Raw genomic sequence first — 27,666 nt, forward strand, 5'->3', positions numbered from 1 at the left:
TATAGTTTTGGCTCTTACATTCAGGTCTCTGATCCATTTTGAGCTCATTTTTGTACATGGCATGGTAAGTACATTACTACCTGCCATTATAACAAAGTCATGATTAGGAAATAAGAAATAAGATTCTTCTCCAAATTTTTTTTCAAGGCAAAAGTACACAAATGTCCTCAATGAAACAAATAAGAATGCCCCCATGGTAATAACAAAAAACAGAACATATCTGTAATTATCAGGAAATAAAGAATTATTACAAGGCTATCTTCAACGTGAAAATCTCATTTTGAAAAGGACTTTTAACAAATACTTAGTTTAAATTACTTTTGTTTACAAGAAGTTAAGATAAAATTTGCTAGCAAATACTTAAGCCTTGAAAACAGCTTTCATTTTCCACAAAATACATGAATGATTCTTTTGGAGGTGAAGGAAGCTAGAGTTTACTTAATTCAGTGAGGAAAAAGAGATGTTAATCAACCAACAGTACTTTGGTGGCCAACCTCTGTTCTTATTATGCTGAAACAGAGGGCTCATATAATTTAACAGATCCCTACCAAAGCTCAATTATGAAAACAACTGCATATACACAAGAACACTTTGAAAATGAAAAGCTGTTCCAACCACACAACTGCAAAAACTTTTGGTATGTTTCTATATTACAATATATTTTTAGATGTTGTTTTTTTCCTCATGTAAACAAACTCTTTCAGAATACATTAAATGTGCTTACTTTTTATTAAATGCATTGTCTATTCTTTACTACATATTGCATGTTATTTGTAGTGTTATGACATATTGCAAGTTATTTATATTATCTATAGCATTGCTACATCACCCTTATTCCTACCCAAATATAGTCCAATACAGTAGGCAGAAGCTGTCTAGGGAAGCTGAAGCCAAAAGATGCTGTAGAAAAAACAATCCTTTCTTAGTTAAAGGTAACTATCACTGATATCTCTGTTTTAGTTTCACCACACCAATCCAATCATTGTTAGGTGCACTTCCTTCCAAAACAAAAAATAAGTCTTTTGGAGAATGGCAACTGAAATGCCAAAAATTCTGCAAAACATACCTAAAAGCCTCATTTTTATTATTAATTTTTTTCACATGCACACACACAGAGTTTTAAAAGTACCTTCACATTAGCTTCTTGCAAGCTGATGACCTGATCTAAATCTGGTTTGGCCGCGTTGGCATTGCCAATAAGCAGGTAGAAAGTAGCTCGTAGTAACAATGCTTCTGCCATGTATTTTCCTTGAGCATCTATTTCTTTTGAGCATTCACTTATGATTTTATCATAGTTTTCTTCTTCCATATACTGTTTGGCCTTTAAGTATCCAGAACTGAAAATAAAATGAACAGAGGAAATTACAAATTTTATCATTTATTACTAATAAAATGAGCATAAAAAATTACTAAGAAAGGATCAAATGCTGAACCTTGCCACACTCAGTATACCTGAGGTAAACAAGTGTCCTTTCCCCCTTAACAAGTTAACCAGCCAGGGCAGGACTGGAGGTGGGGGTGGGGGTGCGTGTGGGGGTAGCACCTTAGGGTTTTTGATGTAGACTGGGATCTTCTTGCTGCCTTGGAGATAGGGTTTTAAAAAGGAAAACAGCAGAGAAAATGGCAGAAACCTAGGGTTATTATTGTCCAGGCTTCAACATTTAGACACATGAAACAGTAAGCCAATGACAGACTGAAATGCAACACAGGAAAGGATCCTGTCTTATTCACCTTCTTATCTGCGGCACACGGATGGCACTCAGCAGTTACTTTATGACGAACAGAAAGAGCAGAGAGAGAAAGTCATCAAGTGAGTCGGGGGTCACAGAACCCAAGAGAAGAGGTGTGACCTGAGTTGTACTTTGTAAACATTACTCCAGCTGTGTTGTGAAAAATGAACATTAAGGGAGCAAGAACTTAAGCAAAGGGAATAGCTTAAAGGCTCTCATCTAAAGTTGTGCTATTTCACCTAGAAGAACAGACCTAAAATGAATAAGTGGGACTATCAAAGAAGCAGACTGTAGCCCACTAGGTTCCTCTGTCCATGGAATTCACAGGCAAGAACACTGGAGTGGGTTGCCATTTCCTACTCCAGGGGATCTTCCCAACCCAACAATCGAACCCAGGTCTCCTACATTGCGGGGAGTTTCTTTATAATCTGAGCTATCAGGGAAGCCCATCACTTTCAGAATGAGTAGGTGGGAATATCAAAGCAGCAGACTCTTCCATCAAATAGGACTTAAAGAAAACACCCTTCTCTTACTTTTTTAAAAAGCAGTGACCACAATATCATCACCTGTCTAGGATGATTTTATTGAGAACACTTGTAGAAGGGAGTTTTTGAACTGAAAAGGAAAATTACACTAGACGGTCTTTAAGGGGTCTCACAAATATAAGGCACATTACATAAGAAACAATATAAGGCACATTATGTAAGGAAATCATGTTTTCTTATTTCATTTGCTACCTATTCTGAATAGAGAGAATTGGCAAGTGACTTAAAAGTTATGTCAGTCAAAACTTAGAAACCCTGTGCTAACCTTTCCCATAATTAACATTCTAATACTCCTGCACTCTGTTTTACTCCTCAGGTCACCAGGGTTAAGACAAAATAATTAGATCGGAAGTAATAATGGTTCCTATTTACTGAGAACCTAAGTTCTAGATGCTTACAAACATGACCTGTAAACCTCACAATAAGCCTCAAAGGTAATTATTATCTCTCCATTCAAAAATTGATAAAGCTAAGGCTCAGAGTAAAGTAGAATTTAAAAACTCAGGACCAACTCCAGTTAGTGTTCTGGTGAGAGAGAGTTATGTCCAACCACCTCCCCATGTAGCTTTTAGAATAATGGTATTAAAACTTCATTGTCATTTTTCTGGGATAAGGAGTACTTCCTAATCAGAAGAGGCAATTATTGGCATCATCCTTAACATTTACTTCCCATCTACAATTTTCTTAAAGAGATTGTTCATCAACTAACACAAATCAGAACATCTTGGCACAATTATGCATAGTATCCTCCCTTAAAAGGTGGCCAATAATGGCAGAAAAATTGAGAGATACAAACCAAAAGCAGTCTTTTCCCTTAAATATCCCAATATGCTATAGAAGCAAAATTACGCTTTGCTATAGGAACAGCATTCCCGTTTCTTCCAAACTCATTAGAAAATGTCATGTTGGTAATAATGTGTCTTCTCTTGGAGAGGTGACCTAGCCTCAACAGCAAAATAAAAGTTTTGCTAAATATAAATGGATAAGCAGGCTAGATAGCTTATATATTACATTACATCACTTGACTGCCAGTTGTAAACACAGCACCTTGTACTTTGATTTCAGCTCTCTACAAGAGTAAACATGAACCCAAAGAATGGCATTTTCCTAGGCATGCAGGAAAAACCTTGAAGACAGTCACTCTTTTGGGCACTCCTAAAAATTAAATTAGAAACTTCCTTGCACTAAAACATCTGGATATTGAGCTACACAATCATTTTTTAAGTTAGTCCCCCTGCTCAAATATACTTAACCACTTGACTCTCTGGGAACTCTCTTGAGAATATTATGTAGACCTTAAAAGCTGGGCAGTCTCCTGGCAGTAAATCCTTGAGTTACCAAAGACATAACATTCAGGGTATAATAGATATGTGTGAGAAAAGAAGTATTTTTATTATAATCATATTATTATTATATATTATAATTTTATTATATTCATATCTACCTATAAATAGGTTTTTTAAAGAGATGACTCAGAGTCCCACTTTGGCTCTATGGCAGCAAAAACACCCACAATTCAATTCCCCCACAAAAAGCATGAAGCAGATACTATAATTGAGACGCACTTACTTTTCTTTCACTTCTAAAGCCTCCCCTTCCTTGTCTTTATCTTCATCTGACTTCTCTCCTTTAAGCATTGGCTGAGAAATTATATCATCCGTGAAAGAACTGAAGTAAGATTTGATAAATTGTGGAGATGGCATCAGAGGTTCACGATTCTGAAATTTAATCATATTTGAATACATCAAAATAGAAAACACTAACCAAAGAAGCAGATGCATTTGTAGAACACAGAACCACTGCCATAAAAACTGGCACCTCATTTTCAAATAACTGAAGAATATCAGGCTCCAAACTGTAGCGTAACAGACAGTGAAAATGGTACTGCTGCCAGTCCCAGCTTTTCAAAAAATGTTTTGAATGACAGCCTTTCTCCTCTCGAAGATGTAAAATGTCAAGAACTCTTATAACCACACAGTAAATTAAACCATCTACTAACTGTGTAAGACCAGGGCCAGTTTATACAGTATACCTTTAAAAACTTTAAAAAGCAAGAGTTGGCAATTTTTTTCTGTAAAAGGCCAGAGAGTAAATATTTTAGGTTTTGTATGCCATATAGTGTCACCGCCACTCAGCTCGGCTGTTGTAGTTTAAAAGCAGCCAAAAGCAATGTGTGAGTGGCTGAGTTCCAACAAAACATTACTGGCACATTTATAAAACAGGTGGCGGAGTGGATCTGGCCTGTAGGCCATTGTTTGGAAACCCCTAATACACGTGAATTCTTTTAATATTCTCTAGGTACAATCCAGACAAAGTTCACATTCTTATTTTAAAAGGCCACAAAAGCCCAATATTATAGGGAAAATAAATATAATCCAGATCTAATTTCAGTCATTACCATTATGCCCAAATTTAAGCAGTATAAATTAGCAATGACCCTTCACAATGCCTATTTCCTCTATTATTAACCAATGCAGGTTAATTTACCTTATATTTTTCTTTGGCTTTCTCTTTTCCAAGAAGTTTAAGAACTTTATCAGCTAACAGCATGCTTTGTTGATTTTGGAATCCTTCTAATATACACACAGCAGTGACATCTAGAAATGATGCAAAAAAATAAAGAGTATGAAAATTATTGCAAAGATGACTACAGCATCAAATGGGCTCAGTGTTACCACAGAAAGCCACACTACATTCATAGCTTTATCTGGCTATCGTTTTCAATAAATTTATTCTCAACACTTTGGTTTTACATACTTTACAATCAAACTCAAAGCTCAGAAAGTCACTCTGCTTCTCCAGAACTCCCTTTCCTCAGCTGTGAAAGGAAAGGGACTATGCTACACGATCTGTGATGTCTCTCATGGTTCTAACACTGTACATAGCAAATAAAACAAGTAACCCAGGAGTATTTTCTTCTGGACAGTAAGCACAGGCCCAGTAATAATGTGGCTCTCTCATGCCTGGTCTCACTTTTATTCCACAGGCCTCAGGGTTACTCCTTGTCTCCAAAGCCATCTTGCCACAGAGCTCTCAATGAAATCTGCTTCAAAATATCATTTTAACCTGGCTATGCTATAACTCAATATACAGTGGTTTGAAATGAAAAAGATCAATGTTTCTTTAACCTCCCAACCTTTCATTCAAAGTAGTCAACAAGACAGTCCCTCTCTTTTTGAACTCAGTTTCTCATGATTGCAAACCCATGCTCCTCCAAACAAGCCCATCTACTGCATGTTCCCCTGGGACTCTGGCTAGTGCCAATGTCCATGTCTTTCCCCATCCCATTTCTCCATCTAAAACCCATTTAAACGCCTCTCTATGATTAGCTCTTAATAACTTCAAGGTCTGGTTCAAAACTCAGAAATCTCTTTTTCAAAAAGCAACACTCCTCCTACCCATCACCAAAGTATGTGATATAGCCAAACCTCAAGTTTTTTCTAAAATGTTCTCTAAAACCACTCTCAACTGGTAACCCATATTTTAAAAAACAAAATAGCTTTCTCCTTTTAAATAATGATATTATTAAAAAAATAATTATGGCTAAATTTCTGATTATTGATGCTTTTAAAGCAGATTTACATATGTAGCAGGAAAACACGTTTAGACTGTGGAATCTGCACTTTGGGTTAGCTCTACATCAACTGGAACCATGTACTTTGTAGGTCAGCGGCCAACACCCTAACTGAGGTTTTAGCAACAGACATGGCTAATAAGAGGCCAAGGGATATTTATGATATTTACTGAGAACGGCAAATTCACTTGATGCTTTGTCTCAACTACAAAATTTCTAATTGAGTAAAGGATAATGTCTGAAGACAGCAAGGGCAAAAAACAAATGTTTTCTTTAATGATTCATCTCAAAATTGTTTCATATTGATATAGGATATTAATTGAAAATATGCAGAATCTTAGTAACACTCAACTAAACCTCTCTTCTGATTTCTTATTCATGAAATTACACTGATGCTGTTGCCAAGTTTAAAATGTGCAGCATATAAACTTTAAATCATTTAATTCCACAGTTGGGAACAGAGATGGTACTCAAGTATCAGCAATGTCAATTGAAACTATAGAACAAAGTCTCAACTAGGGAAGAGTCAAACTTTTAAACACAATTGATTTCTCTACTCATAGGCAGAGTTGCATATAAATTTACCAGTGACTACAAAACCTTTAGTAATTTTATATGTAAACACAAAAATACCCTCACCTTCTAAACATTCCTTCTTATTGTCTAGCTTCTCGTGGGCTTTTGCACGTCTAAAGAGAGCTTTCACATATTTGGGATTAAGTTCAACAGCCTTTGTACAATCTTGTGCCACCTCTTTCCATTTTTGCTGTAATCGAAAGTATTAAAAAACAAAAAAAAAGTCACACTGAAGGAAGCACTGTTCAACAGAAATCAGTTTTCTAAACTCAGCAAGCTGAGTATTAAGAGTCCGACAATAGAAAACATATTCCTAATTCATACAAAGAGTTAATATCCACAACACATTATAACAGCTCCATACAAATAACTGCAATAAAGATAAGCAATCGGATTTTTAAAAATAGGTAAAGGACATAAGCCATCTTTCTACTACCACATCTATAACCTACCTGCATCTATGTGATCATATCATCTCCTTCTTCCCTCTTTTTAAAACTAAGGAAGCACCCCTCTTCATCAAAGGCCAACCCTCCACTTGCAGTAGGATGTACACTCCCCCCACGGCAAGGGCTTCACTGTTAGCTCTCCTGCCTCTGCATCAATCTGCTTCTCTACCGAATCATTCCTACTAGCATAAAAAACACTTGCTTCAGTATCTCCCATCTTTTAAAAACCCTCCTTTGATTCCGTAATTCCCTACAGTTACTACCCCATTTCTCAGCCCTCATTATTGCCAGACCTCCAAAGAGCAGTCACTCTGCCTAATTTCCACCTACTTCCACTGGCTGCTCCTTCCCAGTTTCTGTAGCTGACTTCTCCCCCCTATCTGGTTTCTGCTGGAATGCTCAAGGACGCATCCCTTCTCCTAGGTAATCACACCTATGGTCCTATAACATCTAAAATTAGAGGACTCCCAAATTTATCTCTTTAACCCAAATCACTCTCCTAAAATAGACATTTCTCAATTCAACCATCTGCTTAGCTGTCTCAATCATTCCTCACTCCACTATTATTAAAACTCCTGCTTCTCTTCACCCTTCACATCCAATACAATAGCAAGTTCTATTGTTTTCAACTTTCCCTCATGTGTCACCTAGGCAACTACACCATCCTTCCTCAGTCCCCCTGCCTCCACTCTTGCCTCCCTCCAATATACTGACAGAACAGTGAGAACAATTTAGATGATGCTCCTGCCCTATTAAAAATCCTTAAATACGTCCCACTACACTCAGAATCAAATCCAAACTTCTCACCATGTCAAGGCTTTGCCTGATCTGGCCTCTGCTACCTCTCCAATTTAATCTCTCTATATCCCAGGATCCTTTATCCACACTTCTTTAATCACGGCAAACTCTTTTCTGCCTCAGAAGCAATTACATACACTGTTTTCTCCATTTGTGACACTCTATTCTCCACTATTTGATACACCAACCTCAATCATTCCTCTATTAGAGAACCAAAGGCTTATCCAAATGTCATTTAACAGTTCACTGTTGAGTGATCTTTGAGCTTTATGCGTAACCGTCTCCTTTACAGACCCCGCTCCCACTACAGTAACCTTCCGTATGTAACAGTCAACAAAACACGGTTGAACAAAAAATGCAGACTACAGATGACCAATAAACATAGAAGAAGATGGTCCACTTCACCAACATCTCAAAAAGTGCAAATTAAAATGAGGAGACAGTATTTTTCTTCTACTAGAGTGGCAAATATTAAGACTGATAATTCACACAGTGAGATACTAGAAAACAAGCATGCTCAAATATTATTATTAGAATAGGTACTAATAGTATCTCTTTATAATTCCATTTCTGAATTTTATTCTCAGAAAAGTATGCCAAAAAAAGTATTTGAAAAATATTTACTGCAACACTGAATGCAACAGGGAAAAGAGGAAGTAATTCAAATGTTCATCAATAGGGAGATGTTTTCCACTATACAGCTATATAACAGCTACTATCTATAGGCTTTAAAAAGAATGAAACAGATCTGTGTGTGCTATAAAAAGTTGTACCAGATACAGTGGCAACTGGAAAATACATTGCAAACAATGTAATGAGAATTAATCTTTTGGTCTTTTTCCCCCCCACATATGCTACTATTACATATATGGAGGCAAAAGTTGAAGAAATAAACTGCTGAGGAGAATGGGGTCACCAGAAACTTTAACTTTCTTTATTATCTAATTTTATAAAATTTGATATATACAACTTTGGATTATATGTGGAACGAGCAAAACTAAAATTTGTTCTTAAAAACCTATGTAATTAAAGGATAGAAAAACAAAACTCCTATAATTTCAAAACAACTTCAAAAAGTGTATTAGATATATTTGAGTGGCATTAGCTGAAACATTATGCAAAAAAAGAGAAACAAAAAGAAGAAAAACCAACCTACGATACATACCAATTGCTCAAAGGCAGCAGCTCTGTTTTGATAAAATGTGGAAAGGTCAACATTCTTCTCTGTAGGACATAAACTGATAGCCTCGGTATAGCACTGAATAGCTTGTTCATATTTTCCTGCTTTAAAATATTTGTTGCCTTTGTTCTTGGCTGCTTGGGCTCTATCAAGAGAGTTCTGAAACACAAGGGAACAATTATGAAACACTTATCAATACGCAGTAACAGATTCAGATCACAGTGACCAAATGACATACTGGAGAAAACAATGGAAGGGCAGAATGGGTGTTCACAATGCAAGTCACTCATACTTATATCTTCATGGGAGACAGAGTCTTTAATAGGACTGCTAAGTCAAAAATTTTATAAATCTTTAACCTGAAAAACACTCACGCTCTTCCCCGCCAAAAGGCTGTACTGCTTTAAGGTATACCACTTTTCCACCAAACTCTGCTAGGAAGACTTTTCATAACCAGTCTAATGGGCATAAAACTGTGGTTCTCAATCAGGGATGATTTTCCCTCTAGGGTACATTTCACAATGTCTGAAAACATTTTGGATTTTCACACCTAGGGCTTGGGGGAGATGCCCCTGGTATCTAGTAGGTAGATACTAGAATGCTGCTAACATTCTATGACGTACAACTTATCAGATCCAAAATGTCAATAGTGCCAAAGTTGCCAAAACCCAGTGTAACATAATATTCTGATATTACTTTATTTCATATTTTCTCCACTATAAATGAATTTGAAAATCTGTTCATGTTTACTGGCTATTTGACTTTTTCATTCTGAAAACCATTTAATCACATGTATTGGTGTTTTTCAATTAGGTTGTTGGTCAACAGTGTAGAACAGACACTAGAAACACTTTGCCATCCTCATTACAACTGTTATCCCAAATCTATTGTTTGCAAATGAATAAAGTTTTGGCACTCCTATCTTTGTCTCAGAATCTGCTTCTTAGAGGACCCAATTCACATACTACATGAGTTGGTAGTTAATAGCCACTGAGGACAGTTGCAAAAGCTTCAGTCAACATCTGAGAAGCATCTTTGTAGATAAATCCAGTCATTCAGGTTCAGGCTACTAGGTCCAAGGGCTCTGTGGCATATCTTCACCCCAAACTTTGTCAACATCATTCAACTTTAACAAATATGTGATTATGAAAGAACTCATGTATTTCCAACAGGTAAACACTGACAAAGCAAAAGCAGAAGCAGTTGCCCCTACAATGAACTCACAGAGCCCCTGTGAAGGATAAGCTGCTTGGGACCTAGGGCATCTCGGTCATGAAGACATGATGGGAGGAGAATAAGCTTTTGCATCTGTTATCTTTCCCTTACTCATGCTTCATTTTTTTTTTTTTTGCTACTTTTTTCTTCCATTTACTTTTGTTTCCCTTCTCCTTTAGTCTAAATGAAACTACAGTTAGTTTTTCAAAAGTATAGTTTGCAAAGAAGGATGTGTAGGGAACTCTAAGTTCAGAATATTAAACAGCTAGTTTAAGCTAGCTAGTGTCAGTAAGTGAAATGAAGTGAAAGTTGCTCAGTCGTGTCCAACTCTTTGTGACCCCATGGACTATACAGTCCATGGAATTCTTCAGGCCAGAATACTGGAGTGGGTAGCCTTTTCCTTCTCCAGGGAATTTTCCTAACCCAGGGATCGAACCCAGGTCTCCCGGATTGCAGGCGGATTCTTTATCAGCTGAACCACCAGAGAAGCCAATAAGACACGTGCATATTTTAAAATGAGATGCAGAAGGATGAAAGGAGGCAAAAAAGACACAAAAAGAGTAACATATGAACATGAAATCTACCTGTAAAGAGCCTTCACCATCTTGCAAAAGTTTTGACAGTAAAAAAATCCTTGGCACATTCATAATAGAAGACAACTAGGACTTTCTAATGTAGTTGTGGTTTCCAGTTGCTGGAAAATTGCACTTGAAGCAACCTCATCAATCCTCCCATTCCACTAGAGAAGCAGAAGTCAGACTGGAGCAGGGCTGCGTCATCCAGAAGGAGCGAGAAGCCCGCCACCAGGAAGACCAGTGACAAACACACCATGTCTGTCTTCCAAGAAACCATGTTGTCAAGAATAGCTAACATAAAGGAACATTAGAGACACCCCACTCATATTTAAAAAACTAGTATTTGAGGAAGCAGGATAAACAAAGCAAACAGAAAATTTAACATCAGAGGAATGAGAGGTAACCACACACATTTAAAAAAAGGCTGCTTTTAAAGAGCACCAATTAGACATCTTAAAAATTAAAAAGAATTATGATAAAAATAGGTGGACTGTATATTAGAATGGACATAACTGAGGAGCAAACAAGCAGGCAGAGGCAAGTGAATCTGCTAGAACGCAAGGAGAATAGAAGGCAGGGAGATGAGAAGTTTGGAAAAAAGTCAGATGATATGGAGTATAAATCCCAAAGTTCCAACATCTATCTATCTATGTTAGAAGGAAAAGCATAGAGAGGAGTGTCTTGAGAAAATATCAGAAAAATTCCTGACACACATTTTTAGATATATCATGGTGAAATTTCATGCAAATTTCAGCAAAAATCCTTAAAGTTTTCAGGTAGAAAAAAATTATATGTATACACACACACACACACACACACACACACACAGATTACCTACAAAAGAAAAAAGAACCAAACTGGGGTCAGACTATCACCGACATTATGTATTAAGAAACAATGGAGGAACAACTTCAAAGTTCTGAAGAAAGATTATCTTGAACTTAAAATCTTATACCTAGCTAAATTAGCATTTAAGGTTTAACACAAGAACAGAAACTGAGGTGTACAACTTCCTTACCACTAAAAATGAACTTCAAAGTGGGGAAGATGATCAATAAAACAAAAAAGCAGGAAGGGGAGGATAAAGGAAGAAACAATAAGGTGGAGTAAATATGGTAAGAATCACCAAACATGTCAATAACAACAATAAATGTGAGTAGCTTAAATCTCCCTATTAAAAATAACCTATTTAAAATTAAAAAAAAAAAACTACATGCTACCTACAGGCAGGAGCTAAAACAAAATGACAGGTCAAAAAAAAAGAACGTAAAAAAGTTACAGAATACAAATTCTTGCAAAAAACAAAGAAGGCAGTATCAGACAAAATGCCATTCAAATGCCAGGGATGGAGCACAGAAGGGCAGTCTTACTGATACAAGGTACAACCTACCAAGAGAACATCATGACCACAACCTTTTATGTGCTCCAAAAAAACTTCAAAATAATGAAACTCAATTACTTTTGATGTTAAATACAACAAGATAAACATTATTTCAATTTCTTATAAAAAGTTTACAATGTTTCTAAGTCATTGAGAACATGACTAATATACAACCTAATAAACTAGGAACTGCTGACATAGAAAATAAGCTGCTATATTAAATGCCTGTGAGAAGTATGTTTGACTATATATTATTTTTACTAAAGATTTGAGGATTAAAAAAGAACTTTCTTGGGTCAGAGTAATGACTTTGTTTCATTAGCACAAACAGGCAGTGAACTCCTTCCTGTCCATTGGAAGTTTAAAGCTACATAAAAGATATCACACAGAATACAAGGAGAGGTAGTCATGTGAGTGCAGATAAGTTAAAAGAATGGAGAGAAATATGGAAAGGTATACAAGGCTTCCTCTCCTTAGAAAAATGGGTACTTCTTATTTTTATTTCAGCAAATTTTTTTTTTTTTTTTAAGTCGCTCAGCTGTGTCTGACTCTTTGTGACCTCATGGACTGTAGTCCGATGGAATTCTCCAGGCCAGAATACTCGACTGGGTAGCCTTTCCCTTCTCCAGGGGATCTTCCCAACCCAGGGATCAAACCCAGGTCTCCCACATTGCAGGCAGATTCTTTACTAGCTGAGCCACAAGGGAAGCCCAAGAATACTGGAGTGGGTAGCCTAGCCCTTCTCCAGGGGATCTTCCCAACTCAGGAATCGAACCAGGGTCTCCTGCATTGCAGGCGAATTCTTTACCAACTGAGCTATCAGGGAATCCCTGACAGCAAAGTCTAAATCAACCTAAAACCAACCAAGACATTTTGAACATAAACATTCAAGAACACTTATGGACTGTTTACTTCTTTCACTTACCATTTCCCTCCATTTAGTCAAGTTTTACAATAGATTCCCTTTAAAAATTATTGTAGATTTTTTGTCTCCTAGGATCAAAGTCAGAACGTGCTTAATTTCCTTTCCTTACTGTACTGGGGGGAAAAAAATGCCAGAGTGGACAAGGATCAAATTACACAAGCAAATCACCAAACTGCAAATTTTCATCCACTGTCACTCCAGAAGGCAACCAAACCACATCTGAGAAGAGCAACGTCTCCGTGAACCTGTCACCTTCTGCTCACCACACTCTCCCTCCACAGCCACATTACTTTCTAACTGCTTCCCTTCGTTAATAAAAATGAAGAATGGCATTACCACAGGGACAATACAGAAAAGCTAATTATTTTGGCCCAATGATAAAATTTAGGACAAAATGTGAGCTTATCAATCAACACCAGCCTTCTACTATGTCACAAAATATAGTGATTATGAAACTTTACGTAGGTAACACTTTACATAGCTTTACAAAAGTAGCAATCAGTCTGGAACACTTAGCACATAAGAAACAATCTTTCAATACTTTATTGACCAATTGCTACTTTTATAAAAATCAAGTTTAAGATAAAAGATACCTAAAGATAACAAGAAAGTTCTTTCCTAGATTATGTCCTGAAATGTAACAAATCTACAACCCCACCTACAAAATCCTAATACAGAGAACTCTTTAAGAAGAATATACTTGTAAGAAGGGCTTCCCTGGGGCTCAGATGGTAAAGAATCTGCCTGCAAGAGACCTGGGTTCAATCCCTGAGTTGGGAAAAATCCCCGGGAGAAGCAAATGACTACACATTCCAGTATTCCTGCCTGGAGAATTCCACGACAGAGGAACCAGGTGGGCTATAGTCCATGGGGTGGTAAAGAATCAGACATGACTGAGTGACATTCACTTTCACTTGTAAGGGTGCTACCTCTGCAGGATTATGGTTTGAATTCATACAAAACCAAGCAATTTATAAAAAGAATGCCTAAATGAGGCTTAAGACTGTTAACACAAATTTCCCCAAGACAGAATACAAACAAAAAGCTGGAGATTTTGAAAAAATATTCAATTTGCGTGAATTTTTAAAAAAATGTCAAATAATGAAGCTTCACTGGTTCATTTACTCACACCTTCTAAGTGCCAGTTCTGAAAAATGACAAAGACAGAGCAAGTCCCAGTCTTCACAGATTCATGAGTTTAGTAGCAACAACATGAATAAATGACTCTAGTACTCCAGTGCTAAGGAAGAGAAAAGTTCAGAGTGTGATGTAATCAATCACACAACAGTATGCTTAGGTATAAAAGGGTTTCAGAAAAGGTGAAATGACCTACATACTGTGACTTGAGGGATAAGAAGGTAGGCATAATGGACAGTGTTACAGAACATCCAAAGGCAAGAAACAAGAGGAAGTGCAAGAAATGAAGATAAGAGATGAGTGAGAACAAGACCACGTAGTCTTAAATCATGATGAATTTGAACTTATCTGTGAGCAATGCACAGAATACCACTTAACAGTTTTAAGCATGGAACTGTTAGGATTTACCCTATTAGTGACAAAATGGATTGGAGGAAGACAATAAAGAGAGTATCAGTTATTCAGTCAAGATATAATAGCAGTGGGAATGGAAGAGTAGTCAGATACTTAAGAACTAGAATGTTCTGGATATTTTTCTAGGTTGGATGGGGAGAACATGAAAAGAATAGAAAGTTAGGGAAGATAGATATACAAGCTTCTGGCTTGGAAAACTAGTTAGATGAACCACATTAATAAGGAATATTCTCAAGAGAATCTGATGTTAAACACTTAAAAGCTAACAAGGTGAAGATTTCCTTTAAATTTGGGTCTTTTGAGAGGTCTGGGCTATAAACAAGAAATTAGGGGGTCATCATTATGTAAGTGTTAAGTGAAGCTTCTGGAGGGCAAATAAGCATCCAGGGAAGGTATGGAACATTAAGAAAGCCTGTGATAGAACCACGAAAGTAACCAACTAAAATCAGAGAACATAGTGTCTCGGAAACCAAGAGAAAAATCACAAAATTAAGAGAAAATAATGTGAAATACTCTGAAGGCTCAAGTAAGATGAAGAGTGAAAGGTGTTCACTGGTCTTATGTCACTGGCGATCCTGATTAAAAAAAAAAAAGGATTAGAAACAGATCATTGGAGCTGGCGTAGGAATTATTTAATTTCAACCATGACTGATAACAGGTTATCAGTTTTTGACCTCTTTATTAAAATGTTTACACACATCTCTCCCTTCCTATTTTAAAGGATTGACTTAGATTAGTGATTTCTAAACATTTCATGTTGGTTCCTAAACATTTCACTCTTGTGCAACATTAAAAAAAACTTGAACTGGAATAACTGCTTTTTTAAGTAATCAAATGAACAACAATTGGATAAAACACTACTATAAAGTCAGTAGTAAATAAACACACATTTTAAAAATTCACAAGTTGTTTGAAAAAAGAAATATGTAAGACATCTGTGCAGTCAGATACCATAGCTGGTGTATTATCTGAATATGATGCTGCCCTTTGATAACTCAGAGATTGAGAAGTCCTGTGGATTAGATGATTCGCAAAGAACCTTATGAACTTTGAAAAATCTGTTAATTCTCAAGTTTTCAAAATAAATTACTGACACAAAGTGGCATGACATGGTAGATTTTATAATGTCCCAAAGTGGAAAATGATAATACTTTACCTCTGTCTCACACTATCAACTATGATTAGATGCCTTCCTTTGGTGAAATCCTGAAATCCCACTAATTAAACAAAAATATGAATTTTTTGCTTTACAAGTATTTGCTATCCCAGAAAAAGCCAATTTGGTATAGTCTGTTTGTACATGAGTATCACAAACCCAACAGACAGGAGCCCAGTAATTAGTTCAGTTTTACATTAAGGCAAACATAAGCCAACAAACAATAACCACTGATTTTCCATTCTGCTCACTGATACTGAGCCCTAAACTGACAATATTTGTCCATTCCTGCATTCCCTTAAAAATTACAACTATTGATTAGGTGGAGAAGAATTGAGCATCAGGATTCTGCCAGTTTTCCCATCAGTTCAAACAAATGTTTTCTTATTTACAAAGCCCACTGAGGTTGACAATTTAAAGGTGCTACTCAAATATAAAACAATTTCTCCAACCACAGATAATAATAAATTACCATTTGTGGTCAAATAGTCTAATAATAACTCTAAGGACCAGGCTATAAAAAATGAACAAAGTCTTTCAGAATACATTGATCATCATCAGTTACAATACAAATTTCCATAAAAAAAATGGCAAAGACATTTTTACTGTTGGTTTACTAAAATATCATCTAGTAACTCAAAGTAAGATTATAGGTACAACTCCATAAATTCCACAAGAACAGTATGTGCAAGTGTTTTGCTCAGTTTTATTTTGGGTCAGAAGTAATCATTTTAAAGCAGTTCAAGTTATACAAAGAAGTCAATATTGAAGTTCAATTTTTAGCAGCAGTGACATGAACTAAAAAATTGTTCTGGTAAAACCACAAAACGCCATGCAATTTAAAAATTATCACAGTGTTGACCTAGACAATGCTGAAAAACTGAAAACGGGGCTTAAGGAGATCTAAAATCTGACAGTATGCTAAATCCTATTAAATGCCAAAAAGATGAGGTGGAGTAGGTCATTTTTGAAACTGCAATATCAAACCCTAGCTTTTTTTTTTTTTTTAATAGAAACCATTTTTGGTGATTTGGAGGAGGGCATGGCAACCCACTCCAGTATTCTTGGCTGGAGAATCCCCATGGACAGAGGAGCCTGGCGGGCTGCAGTCCACGGGGTCGCAGAGAGTCAGACATGACTGACACAACGTAGCACAGCACATACAACTGAGAACTTCTGTGTGTGTTTATTCATCCACGGTTCTCCCGGGTTTAAAAGCAAAATAGGAAATGGCCAGAGGATTTCAGAAACATGAAAACAAGACAAATGATGACTAATTCATGGTGCCATGATCACCACTCCCAGGACTGAAATAAAACAGATCTAATATTTTAATTCTCTTCTCTTACAGGGATGACACCAACATCAGAGAGATAAAATGACTTTTAACTGCTGGAGACCCCAATATAAAACACACATTTCCTGGTTCTCACAGTCCATAGGTTTTTTCCAGCATAGTCGTACTGCATCTTTGCTATACTTTTTAGAAAAAGCAGTATGTTACTTTCCCCTTAGAAAGACTATTTGGTTCTGCCTAATATATAGAAGGCACTAAACTAAGGTAGTTTGCTTCCACATCAGAACTTCCTTTAAAATTGACTACTTATCGGGAGCTTCCCTGATAGCTCAGCTGGTAAAGAATTCGAATGCAATGCAGGAGACCCCGGTTCGATTCCTGGGTTGGAAAGATCCTCTGGAGAAGATAGTATAATATAGAAATAACTTGAAAATATATATAACTGGGAGTTTTCTGACCAAAGTTTCCTCTGAACTGATTCACTCTGTAACTCTAACTGCCATTATACAACCTCAGACTCAGAAAAATCCTCCCCACCCCCCTCAGCTCACTCCTGTATTGTTAAATGCAGCCAGACCAATTCCACTCCGTCCCACCTCCCCCAACAGCTGTCAGATACCAGAAGGATTTAATAGTTCCAACAAAACCATACAAAGCAGTTTATCAGTCACTCCGAAGCTTGGCTTAACGTCAGAGAATCCGTTATCACGCAGTCAGGCTTGGTCATGTTAAGTTGCCAGGTAAAATTAAAAAAAAAAAAAATTTAAGATGCTTCTACCCCAAGTTTAAGAACTCATTCCCACAGATGAAATAAATGCTTCTGAACACCATTTTACTCTTGTCCACCAAGTCACTGTATTTACTCCCCAACCCAGGGAGTCATTGGTTACTAAAAGATTATTACTGATTAAGTCCTAGGCCTTAGAAATGATCAGGGCAATTCACATCACAATGTACCGATCGTTAAGGGGATTTGGCTTCCTTCACTAGTTAAAGACAATCATCACATTAGCGAATGACCCCTTACCCACAACGATAGAGATAAACGCTGTGTCACTGAGAAGAAAAGCAAATATTTTTCTGAAACCAAAAGGAAACTGTCAACGAATGTTGCTAACCTGTGCCCTCGGGCTACTCCATTCCCTATAACGGCAGCCAGAACTGAGTTTCCCTAAACCCATGCGCGGCCGCTTGGCAGCTTCCATCTGATGGGAAGCCCCCTGAGGGGCACAACCCCGTCAAGGAAAGGCTGCACCCGCCGGGTTCTACCTCCATGCCCGGGGCTGCTTCTCACCATTTCCAGGTGAGTACCGGGGCCATCGGGGTGTCCGCTGCCCGGGGCCGGACTGGCCCTGCCCTCCGGGGTCTTCCGTTCACTGTTGCGCTTCAGGCCGCCGGAGTCGCCTCGGGCCCCGGTGTCCCGACGCCGCCGCTGCCGGCTCCACAGGTACAGGGCACCCGCTCCTAGCAGCAGGGGCGCCCCGACCGCCAGCGCCAGCTGCCATCTCGGCAGGCCCCCGGTGCCCGGGCCCGAAGTCGCACTGCTGCCGCCCACCCCATTCCCGGAACCGGGTCCAGCCGCGGCGACCATTGCCGCCTCCACAGGCTTAGAGGCGGCCATAACGAGTGTCCTCCGCCACCGCCTCCTTGCTGGTCGCTGGAGCCACAGTCACCAGGTAGCGTCCCAAGGAAAACGGGAGAGAGGGAGGGAAGGAAATCAGTGAGCGAACAAGCACGCTAGGCAGCAAGAGCGGACGACAGAAAAGGGCCAGAGGTCACCGGAAGCCCAAGGCATGCCGGGCCAGACCTAGCTGTCCTTTTTCCCTTCTCAAAAAGGGAGGGGGGCAGGGAGAAAAGAGGAGTGGAAAATCACTTCCGGGTCAAGGTAAACTGGGCGTGATGTGAACGTCCCAGGCAGCCCTTTTTTTTTTATCCTTTCGTACCGCTGCTGATCGTAAGACTAACTTCTGGGGTCCGGGGCCTCCGGTGATAGCCGATGCCGCTCCCTACGCCTTCAGTAAAGGAGGGCCGAGGGCCCTCTGAGCTAGCGAAGCGGAGGAAGGGCGCATAAACAGCGGGTTAAAGTGCTCGGGTGAGCAGAGGAAGCTTCAGGCTCTTAAGCTGCGCTAAGAATGGGCGGGAGTAACACAGGAGTTTTGAAGATTATTGGCTGGCAGGAGTGGTGGGCGGGGCATAGGCCGAGCTGCCTAGTTCATTGGTGGAATTTGGACCCCTCGTTTTCCCGTTACCGCCACGTTGGCGCTGCCTAGAGCCCGGCGGCCGTTAGCTCGGCTGTCTGTGCGCGTGTCCCGGGAAACCATAGGGTTGGAAGGACTTTTAAAGATGTGGGAGGAAAGCCAAAAGCTGAAGATAGCCCGATATCACCGGTCTTCTTAGCTCTACCATGGTCAGATTTTAGTCTGGAAGAATTTGAGGTTATTGAGGGCAACGGCGGGTGGCAGAAATCAGACACTGGAAATCTAGGTTGGCTCCAGTTGAAACAGCTTGAACGGGGTCCCTGCGACTTACCTTCTGCACCAATTACGAGAGCGATGACGTCTGGGTGTTACGAGGTTCTCGAAGTGAGTGGGTAGAAATGAGAAGACCCAGAGTGCCCATCTTTCCTGTACGTATTTGTGTCATACCGGATTTCACTTGACACCCCAGCCCACACCTCGCTCTTTGGAGCCTCCGCGCCCTCCCCAGTGCTCTGATCCACCCACTGTCATGCCATGTTCCCAAGTAGAAATTTCAGCTTTATGTGTCTAATAGCTTTGTCAAGTCCTGTCACCGTGTTCTGCACCAAATTTCTTAAAATACAAAAATTTTCTTTGCAAGAAGTTTAGAATTCAAAGTATTTGCGAGAATAAAAGACAAGTATTAATAGAAAACCAGAGTCCAGAACTATGGCTCTCCATTTCACGTATGCTGATCTGCAGACCCTCATAATAAAAATTTACAAATGAAGATTTTGCTTTTGGGTACAAGGCGAGGATTTTCGACACAGCGAAAATATGTATGTGCAGACTATAGCGGCTGCATAAAGATTGAAAGGAAATAATTTATTAAATGGTACCAAAATAGACTGAATGGCCTAATTTGAAAGTCAGGATAATTGCTTTTCTCTTGCTTCATATGGGTTCCTATTGGTACATTGCTTTCAGGCTGTAGAGTTCCTTAGCAACAGGCTAAAAAGATGAGCTAAAAATAATAGCAGTAGAATTGATCAAGTAGTGATTGTTGCAGGCAATGACTTCTCTCACTTCCTGATTCCCAACCCCCAAGGCAAGTCCTTGGTCCCTTACAGTAATGTTTCCCTAGCCTTTTCAGAACAAAGTTAGGCTCTCTCTTTCTTGAAATTTCCATTTTTCTGCATCCTCAGGGGATTGTAGAATGCTAATAATTACAAATTATTGGTAGGAACTAAAACATTTAAAAATTTTAAAGGAAACTTATTTATTGGAATAGGCAGTGGATTGGTATAGTTGCAATCAAAAGTTACAAAAGTTACTGTGAGGTCTCCTTTCTACCCTTTTCACAGCCACCTGGTTCCCTCCAAAGACAATGTTAACATTGAAACATTTTATTTAAGTAGCTATTATTTATCTAAAGAGTTGGTTTTATTTTTAAGATTGGCATCAGTAAATGAATTTGTCCTTGTTACTTTTTTACCTTGTTAAACATGTAATTTCCACTCCCTAGCCTCTTCATCTCTTCCCTCCCATTTTCTCCATTTCCTAATTGAATATAATGTGAAACTGAGTAGAAGTGTCACTACCTTTGTGACCTCACTGAACTGATGCATGCATTTCTAAGCTGTGAAATACTGAAAACAGGTTATATGTTAAAGAGTTAATTAGATGGTATTTAAGGTCTTTTTAGTGTAATGTTTGTTGCAAGATAGTAGACACTCAATGCTTAGTTCTCTGTTTCTCTAAATTTTAAAGGAGAGAAGTAAAAGAATTATGTTACTTTTTTAAAAAATTGAAGTTTTATGTATGTGAACAGATATTTTCTTGCTAGATTAAAGGAACTCAATAGACGAAACTCTCTTTACTTCTGTGGTCTGTGTCTTAGGAGGCATTTGAATGAGGCTGAACATCTAATAGTGTGGGATGCAAAACACTTGCGTTCTTAATCTAGATTTTAATACTGCTAGGCTGTGGGTGTGACCGGACACCTGCTTTCTTATGATGTAACCAGTGGATTAGATGATTCCTAAAGCTGCTTCTGGGCTTCCCTGGTGGCTCAGACGGTTAAGAATCTGCCTGCAATGGGGGAGACCTGGGTTTGATCCCTGGGTTGAGAAGATCCCCTGGAGAAAGGAACAGCTGCCCACTCCCGTATTCTGGCCTGGAGAATTCTGTTGAACAGAGGAGACTGGCGGCTGTAGTCCATGGGGTCACAAAGAGTTGGACATGATGAAGCAACTTACACTTTCAAAGCTTCTTTTGGGGTTTTCCTGGTGGCTCAGAGGTAAACAATTCTCCTGCAATGCAGGAGGTGTTCGATTCTTGGGCTGGGAAGATCCCCTGGAGGAGGAAATGACAACCCACTCCAGTATTCTTGCTGGGGAAAATCCCATGGACTCATGAGCCTAGCGGGTTACAGTCCATGGGATCTCAAAAGAGTAGTTAACGACTTAGTGACTAAAGCTTCTCATAGCTTTAACTTTGTATAATTCTATCCTTCCAATTGTCATTGCCGTATGAAAGGCTTTTTGATTGGTAAAGTTAGTGGAAAGCTGGTTGGTTGATGGCCAAACCTTCTAATGAGACCACAAACGTGCTTGTTTTAGGCATACATCTAGCTTGATTCTCTTTCAACTCTTCCTTAGGTTTCCATTCTTTGTTTTTCTTCACTGAAAAATTACTTGAAAGAATTGTTTATATTTGTTAGCTTAACCTATTTATCATTCATTTCATCCAAAATCTCTTATAAGCAGTTTCTAACTTTATTACTAGTCTGAAACTGCTTTAGAGGTCACAAGTTATTGTTTTTAGTTTTCATATGATTTTACTGGATACCATGGGTCATTCTCTATTTGAAATGTTGTTTTCCCTGGCTTTCAGGAGAGTCAGTTCAGTTCAGTCACTCAGTTGTGTCCAACACTTTACGACCCCATGGACTGCAGCACACCAGGCTTCCCTGTCTATCACCAGTTCCTGAAGCTTGCTCAAACTCGTCCATCGCGTCAGTGATGCCATCCAACCATCTCATCCTCTGTCATCCCCTTCTTCTCCTGCCTTCAATCTTTCCCAGTGTCAGGGTCTTTTCCAATAAGTCAGTTCTTCACATCAGGTGGCCAAAGTACTGGAGCTTCAGCTTCAGCATCAGTCCTTCCAGTGAACACCCAGGACTGACTTCCTTTTGGTTGGACTGGTTGCATCTCCTTGCAGTCCAAGTGACTCTCAAGAGTCTTCTCCAACACCACAGTTCAAAAGCATCAATTCTTCTGTGCTCAGCTTTCTTTATAGTCCAACTCTCACATCCATACATGACTACTGGAAAAACCATAGCTTTAACTAGAAGGACCTTTGTTGGAAAAATAATGTCTCTGCTTTTTAATATGCTGTCTGGGTTGGTCTCTTCATGAGACTAAATTCTTCTCTTCCTTTTACTGACAAACCTCTAGATATATATTGCCCAATAAAACTTTCTGTGATGTTGGAAATGTTTTCTATCTCTGATATCCAATATGGTAGCCATTTGAAATGTGTTTAGTACAACTAAATTTTTCATTTTAATTTAAATTGATGTGGTTAATAGCTCCTACTATGGACAGCGCACCTATAGATCTTCCTCAAGTGTGAGAATCCGTAAAAATATATCCTCTTCTTTATCTGCATTAGTAACCGATGTACATCTCATTGCTTCAACTTCAGAGGTTATCTGAAGATAATCTCTATCCTCACATCTGGTATGACTTATCTCTTCACCTCTAGCCCTGTAATTTCCTACTGTTTACTGAGCAGCTTTACCTGGATGCCTCATTTTTTAAAAAAATATAACACATTCTCTTGCTCCTCATTCTCTTCCTTTGTGTAATCCTTTTTTTTCTCATAACATCTCTATTGTCTTACTGGTTACTCATACTTGAAACCTTAGACATTTGTCTGCTGATTGTTGGTAATATCTTTCTGATATTTTTCTTCCTCTCTGTGCTCTTTGCCACTTCCAGCTCAAATATGTGAAAACACTTAAAAGGATGTCTGACACATAGTATATGCTCAATAAATAGTGTCTTCCCTTCTTCCTCTATTTTTTCCCATTACCTTCATCTTTCCTGTATGCTGTATTAGCTTCCCTGTTTGTAGTACCTCTCCCGGGTGCCACTTTGCAGCTTGATACTAGATTATTCTTCCCAAAGTGTAACTCCAATTTCATTCTCTAGCTCTTAGACTTTCAAGATTGCTCCACTTCCTATAAATGTCTCTACCCACCCCCACCTCCTTTCTCACACTTCTGTCTGTTTCCTTGGTCCACATTCTTAGCACAAGTGTTTGAAATTATTTATTTAGGACATAAGCTCCATACCAGTAGAAACTTTGTTCATCTTTTACTTCTAGAGCCCAATAAATAGTCAGTGTTAATGACTGATTTTATGTGTCAACCTGGCCACAAGGTGCCCAGGTATATGGTCAAACATTATTCTGGGTGCTTCTGAGAGGGTTGGGTTTTTGGCTGTTGTTGTTGGTGATGAAATTAACATTTGAATCAATTTTACTGAATGAAGCAGATTGCCTTCCCTAATCAGTTGAAGACCTGAATAGAAAAAAAGATTGACCTTTCGTTGCGCAAGAGGGAACTTCAGTGTTCCCTTCAGCTGGGACTTTGATCTTTTCTGCTTTTGGGCTTGAACTGAAGCATTGGCTCTTTTGGGGTCTTGAACTTGCCAGCTTTCACACTGGAATTTATACCGTCAGTTCTCTTGGGTTTCTGGTTGTTGACTGCAGATCTTGGGACTTCTCAGCCTCTATAATTGCATGAATCTGTTCCTTTTTATAAATTTCTGGTTCTGTTTCTCTGGAAAGCCCCAAGAAGTACCTATATATTTTGGTTCTAGGGTAGAGTACTGCTGTAACAAATACCAAAAATGTGAAAGTGACTTTGGAATTGTGTGATGGGTAAAGGCTGAAAGAGTTTTGAGGCATGTGCTAGAAAAGGCTGAGATTACTATGAAGATACTGTTGATAGATATGAGGACATTAAAGGTGTTTTTGGTGAGGGCTCAGAAAGAAAAGAGGCAAACAGGAGACAAAACTTCCATCTTACAGAAATACATGAATAGTCTTGGAATGTTGGTAGAAATATGAATGATAAAGGCCATTCCAGTGAGGTCTCAAGTAGAAATGAGGGAAAGGTTATTGGAAATTGGAGCAAAGAGATCCTTCTTGTAAAGCATCCAAAAAAACTTGGCTCAATTGTGTCCCAGTGTTTTGTAAAAGTTAGAAGTGTGAGTGATGATTGGATATTTAGCAGAGGAGATTTCTAAGCAAAATATTGAAGGTGTGCCTTGGGTAGTCCTTACTGATTATAGTAAAATGTAAGAGAAGCAAGATGAATTGAAAAAGAAACTTTAAATAAAAAGGAACTAGGAGATTTGGAAAATTCTGAGCCTTCTGCAAAAAGAGAGAGAGAGAGAACCTTATTCTGAAGCGAACACTAGGATGTGGCCAAAAGATCATTTGATAGATCTTTAGTACAACTTATGGACTTAATTGTCAATATCAGCAGAAACCAGGAATAGAAACAGGATTTCATCAACAGAAACACTGCCAGCTGGAACTAAAGAGGACCCCCCCCCCCAAATTAGGATGGAATGAAGGCTGTTGTAGTTTGGGGCTTTTACAGGATAGGACCACACAGTTATTCAGCTGTGAACCTGCTTTATGTTCAGGAAAAAGGAAGAATGCCGAGAGCTGTTCAGATAGCAGGGCTGCCACTCCTACCGCAGATCCCGGGGGCAGGGCCACCAGGATGCGTCTGCCCAGTGCCTTAGAGACAGGACCGCACTTGCAGAGAGCTTCACGAGCAGGGCCACCTTTTCCTCCAGGCTGTGGAGGCGACGCTGCCACCCCTGTGGGCCTGGAGGGCAGAGTGTCAAACCGAAGAGGCTTATTACTGAGCTTTAAGATACAATGTCAATGTATGACAAAACCCACTGGGAAAAAAAAATAATAATAATAAAAAAAAAAACCAAACAAACATAAAAAAAAAAATTAAAAAAATAAATTAATTAATTAATTAAAAAAATTAAAAAAAAATAAAAAAAACAATGCAATTTGCTTTGCTAAATTGGGGCTTGCTAGGGACCCATCAGCCCTTCTTTCCTAGTTTTCCCCTTTTGGAATGGGCATATCCGTAATATGCCTGTCACTGTGCACTTCAGCCTTGATCAGTGTGGCGGTTAGAGGTGCTGCCCCCACCCTGTGCAGATGAACATCTGAAAATGACTTTACTGTTGGCTCTCCCTCCGCGGGTGTGGTTCTGCATCCACAGATTCAACTACCTCTGAAGAGTTGTGCTATGCTGAGTCACTCAGTCACGTCCAACTCTTTGCTACCCTATGGACTGTAGCCAGCCAGTCTCTGTCCAACGGGATTCTCTAGGCAAGAATACTGGAGTGGATTGCCATGCCCTCCTCCAGGGGATCTTCCCACCCCAGGAATCAAACCCAAGTCTCTTGCATTGCAAGCAGATTCTTTACTATCTGAGCCATCAGGGAAGCCCAAGAATACTGGAGTGGGTAGCCTATCCCTTCTCCAGGGGATCTTTCCAATCCAGGAATTGAACTGGGGTTTCTGCATTGCAGACGGATTCATTACAGCTGAGTTGTCAGGGAAGCACCATAGTGTTACACATATTTATTGAAAAAAAACCCATGTGTAAGTGGACCTTCACAGTTCAGAACTCTTTTGTTCAAGGGCCGTTTATATTTTGGAAGCATGTAACATGTCTGGTTTTACAAGTTCATAACTGGAGAGGAATTTTTGCCTCAGGATAATTCATGTCTCAAGACCCACCCATACCTGATTTATATGATATTGAAGTGAAACTTTGGACCTTAGATTTCTGAGTGGATGCTCGAATGAGTTAACTTTGGGGGCTATTGGGATGGAATTAATGTATTTTGCATGTGAGAAGGATGTGAATTTTGGATGAGAAGGACATTAGTCTGGGAGAGATGGCTTGTTGTTCAGTCACTCAGTTATGCCTGACTCTTTGCAAACCCATGAACTGCAGCATGCCAGGCTTCCCTGTCCTTCACCATCTCCCAGAGTTAGCTCAAACTCATGTCCATCACGTTGGTGATGCCATCCAACCATCTCATCCTCTGTCATCCCCTTCTCCTCCTGCGTTCAGTCTTTCCCAGCATCAGGGTCTTTTCTAAAGAGCTGGCTCTTCACATCAGGTGGCCCAAGTATTGGAGCTTCAGCTTCAGCATCAGTCCTACCAATGAATATTCAGGGTTGATTTCTGTTAGGATTGACTGGTTTGATCTCCTTTCAGTCCATGCGACTCTTAAAAGTGTTCTCCAACACACCACATTTTGAAAGCATCAATTCTACAGCCTTCTTTATGGTCCATCTCTCACATCCATACATGAATACTGGAAAAACCATAGCTTTGACTATACAGACCTTTGTCAGAAGAGTAATGTCTCTGCTTTTTAATATGCTGTCTAGGTCGGTCACAGTTTTTCTTCCAAGGAACTAGTGTCTTTTAATTTCATGGCTGCAATCACCATCTGCAGTGATTTTGGAGCCCAAAAAAGTAAAGTCTGACACTGTTTCTACTGTTTCCCCGTCTATTTCCCATGAAGTGATGGGACTGGATGCCATGATCTTAGTTTTTTGAACGTCGAGTTTTAAGGCAGCTTTTTCTCTCTTTTTTACCCTCATCAAGAGACTCTTTAGTTCCTCTCCGCTTTCTGCCATTAGGGTGGTGTCATCTGCATATCTGAGGTTATCGGTACTAGACTGCTATAATCAAATGTGCTAGACTTGTTGGGTTAATGGACAGAAATTTATTTCTTATAGTTCTGTAAGCTGGGAAGGCTAAGATCAAGGTTCTGGCTAGTTAGGTTTCTGGTGAGGGCTCTATTCCTGGCTTGCAGGTGTCAGCCTTCTTGCTGTGTCCTCAGGTGATTTTCTCTCTTTCGTTCTTCTTTGGTTCTTTTTCTTCCTTTTTTCCTCACTCTTGCCCTTACTCCATCCTTCCCTTCCTTGCTCTTTTCTTTCTCTCTTTGTTTTTTTTCTCAAGGTGGGGAAAGGTGCAAGCTCTTTAGTGTCTTTCCTTATAAGGACACTAATCCCAGTGGACCAGGGCCCCACTCTCATGACCTCATCTAATTTTAATTACATCCCAAAGGCCCCACTTCCAAATATATCACATTGGGGGTTAGGGCTCAATATATGATTGAGGGGGGCTATTCAGTATAGAGCAGGCACTCAATATAAGAGGCACTCAGTAAAGATTTTTTAAAGTAAACTATATTAAAGGACATCAAAGATAGAGAAAGTAGTGTTCAAGATTGAGTAGGTAGAATGTACCTTTACTTAAGACAATACTGAGTATCTACTATATGCAGGCTTTCCTTCACAAACCTAAAATACTTTTTGGAAACTTTCTAAAACATATCTCTTTCCTACTTGTTTTTAAGAATTGTATTTGTCCTCCTTCATCAACTAGACAATAAGCATCTCAGATC

General features: G+C 39.0%; 2 protein-coding genes across 6 annotated transcripts in view; one reads left to right on the forward strand and one right to left on the reverse strand.

Moving 5' to 3' along the window:
• Positions 1 to 18,906, reverse strand: part of TOMM70 (translocase of outer mitochondrial membrane 70) — a 33,767-nt gene extending 14,861 nt beyond the window's left edge. Inside the window, exons 1-6 of the mRNA XM_043448700.1 lie at positions 18,247 to 18,906; positions 8,838 to 9,011; positions 6,489 to 6,615; positions 4,763 to 4,872; positions 3,845 to 3,993; positions 1,130 to 1,337 (exon numbers count right to left, since the gene is read on the reverse strand). Of these exons, the coding sequence (XP_043304635.1) occupies positions 1,130 to 1,337; positions 3,845 to 3,993; positions 4,763 to 4,872; positions 6,489 to 6,615; positions 8,838 to 9,011; positions 18,247 to 18,573 (1,095 nt within the window). The 5' untranslated portion in view covers positions 18,574 to 18,906. The remainder of the gene's footprint in view (positions 1 to 1,129; positions 1,338 to 3,844; positions 3,994 to 4,762; positions 4,873 to 6,488; positions 6,616 to 8,837; positions 9,012 to 18,246) is intronic.
• Positions 18,907 to 27,666, forward strand: part of LNP1 (leukemia NUP98 fusion partner 1) — a 39,169-nt gene continuing 30,409 nt past the window's right edge. Inside the window, exon 1 of one of the 5 annotated variants that reach the window (XM_043448704.1) lies at positions 18,907 to 19,044. The gene's annotated coding sequence lies outside the window, so the exon portion shown is untranslated. Of the gene's footprint in view, positions 19,045 to 19,114; positions 19,579 to 23,230; positions 23,241 to 27,666 lie in introns of those variants that run through there. The other 4 variants (XM_043448706.1, XM_043448701.1, XM_043448705.1 and 1 more) reach the window with 4 other exon arrangements.

This window comes from Cervus canadensis, chromosome 27, assembly GCF_019320065.1.
Source record: "Cervus canadensis isolate Bull #8, Minnesota chromosome 27, ASM1932006v1, whole genome shotgun sequence".
Lineage (NCBI taxonomy): Eukaryota > Metazoa > Chordata > Mammalia > Artiodactyla > Cervidae > Cervus > Cervus canadensis.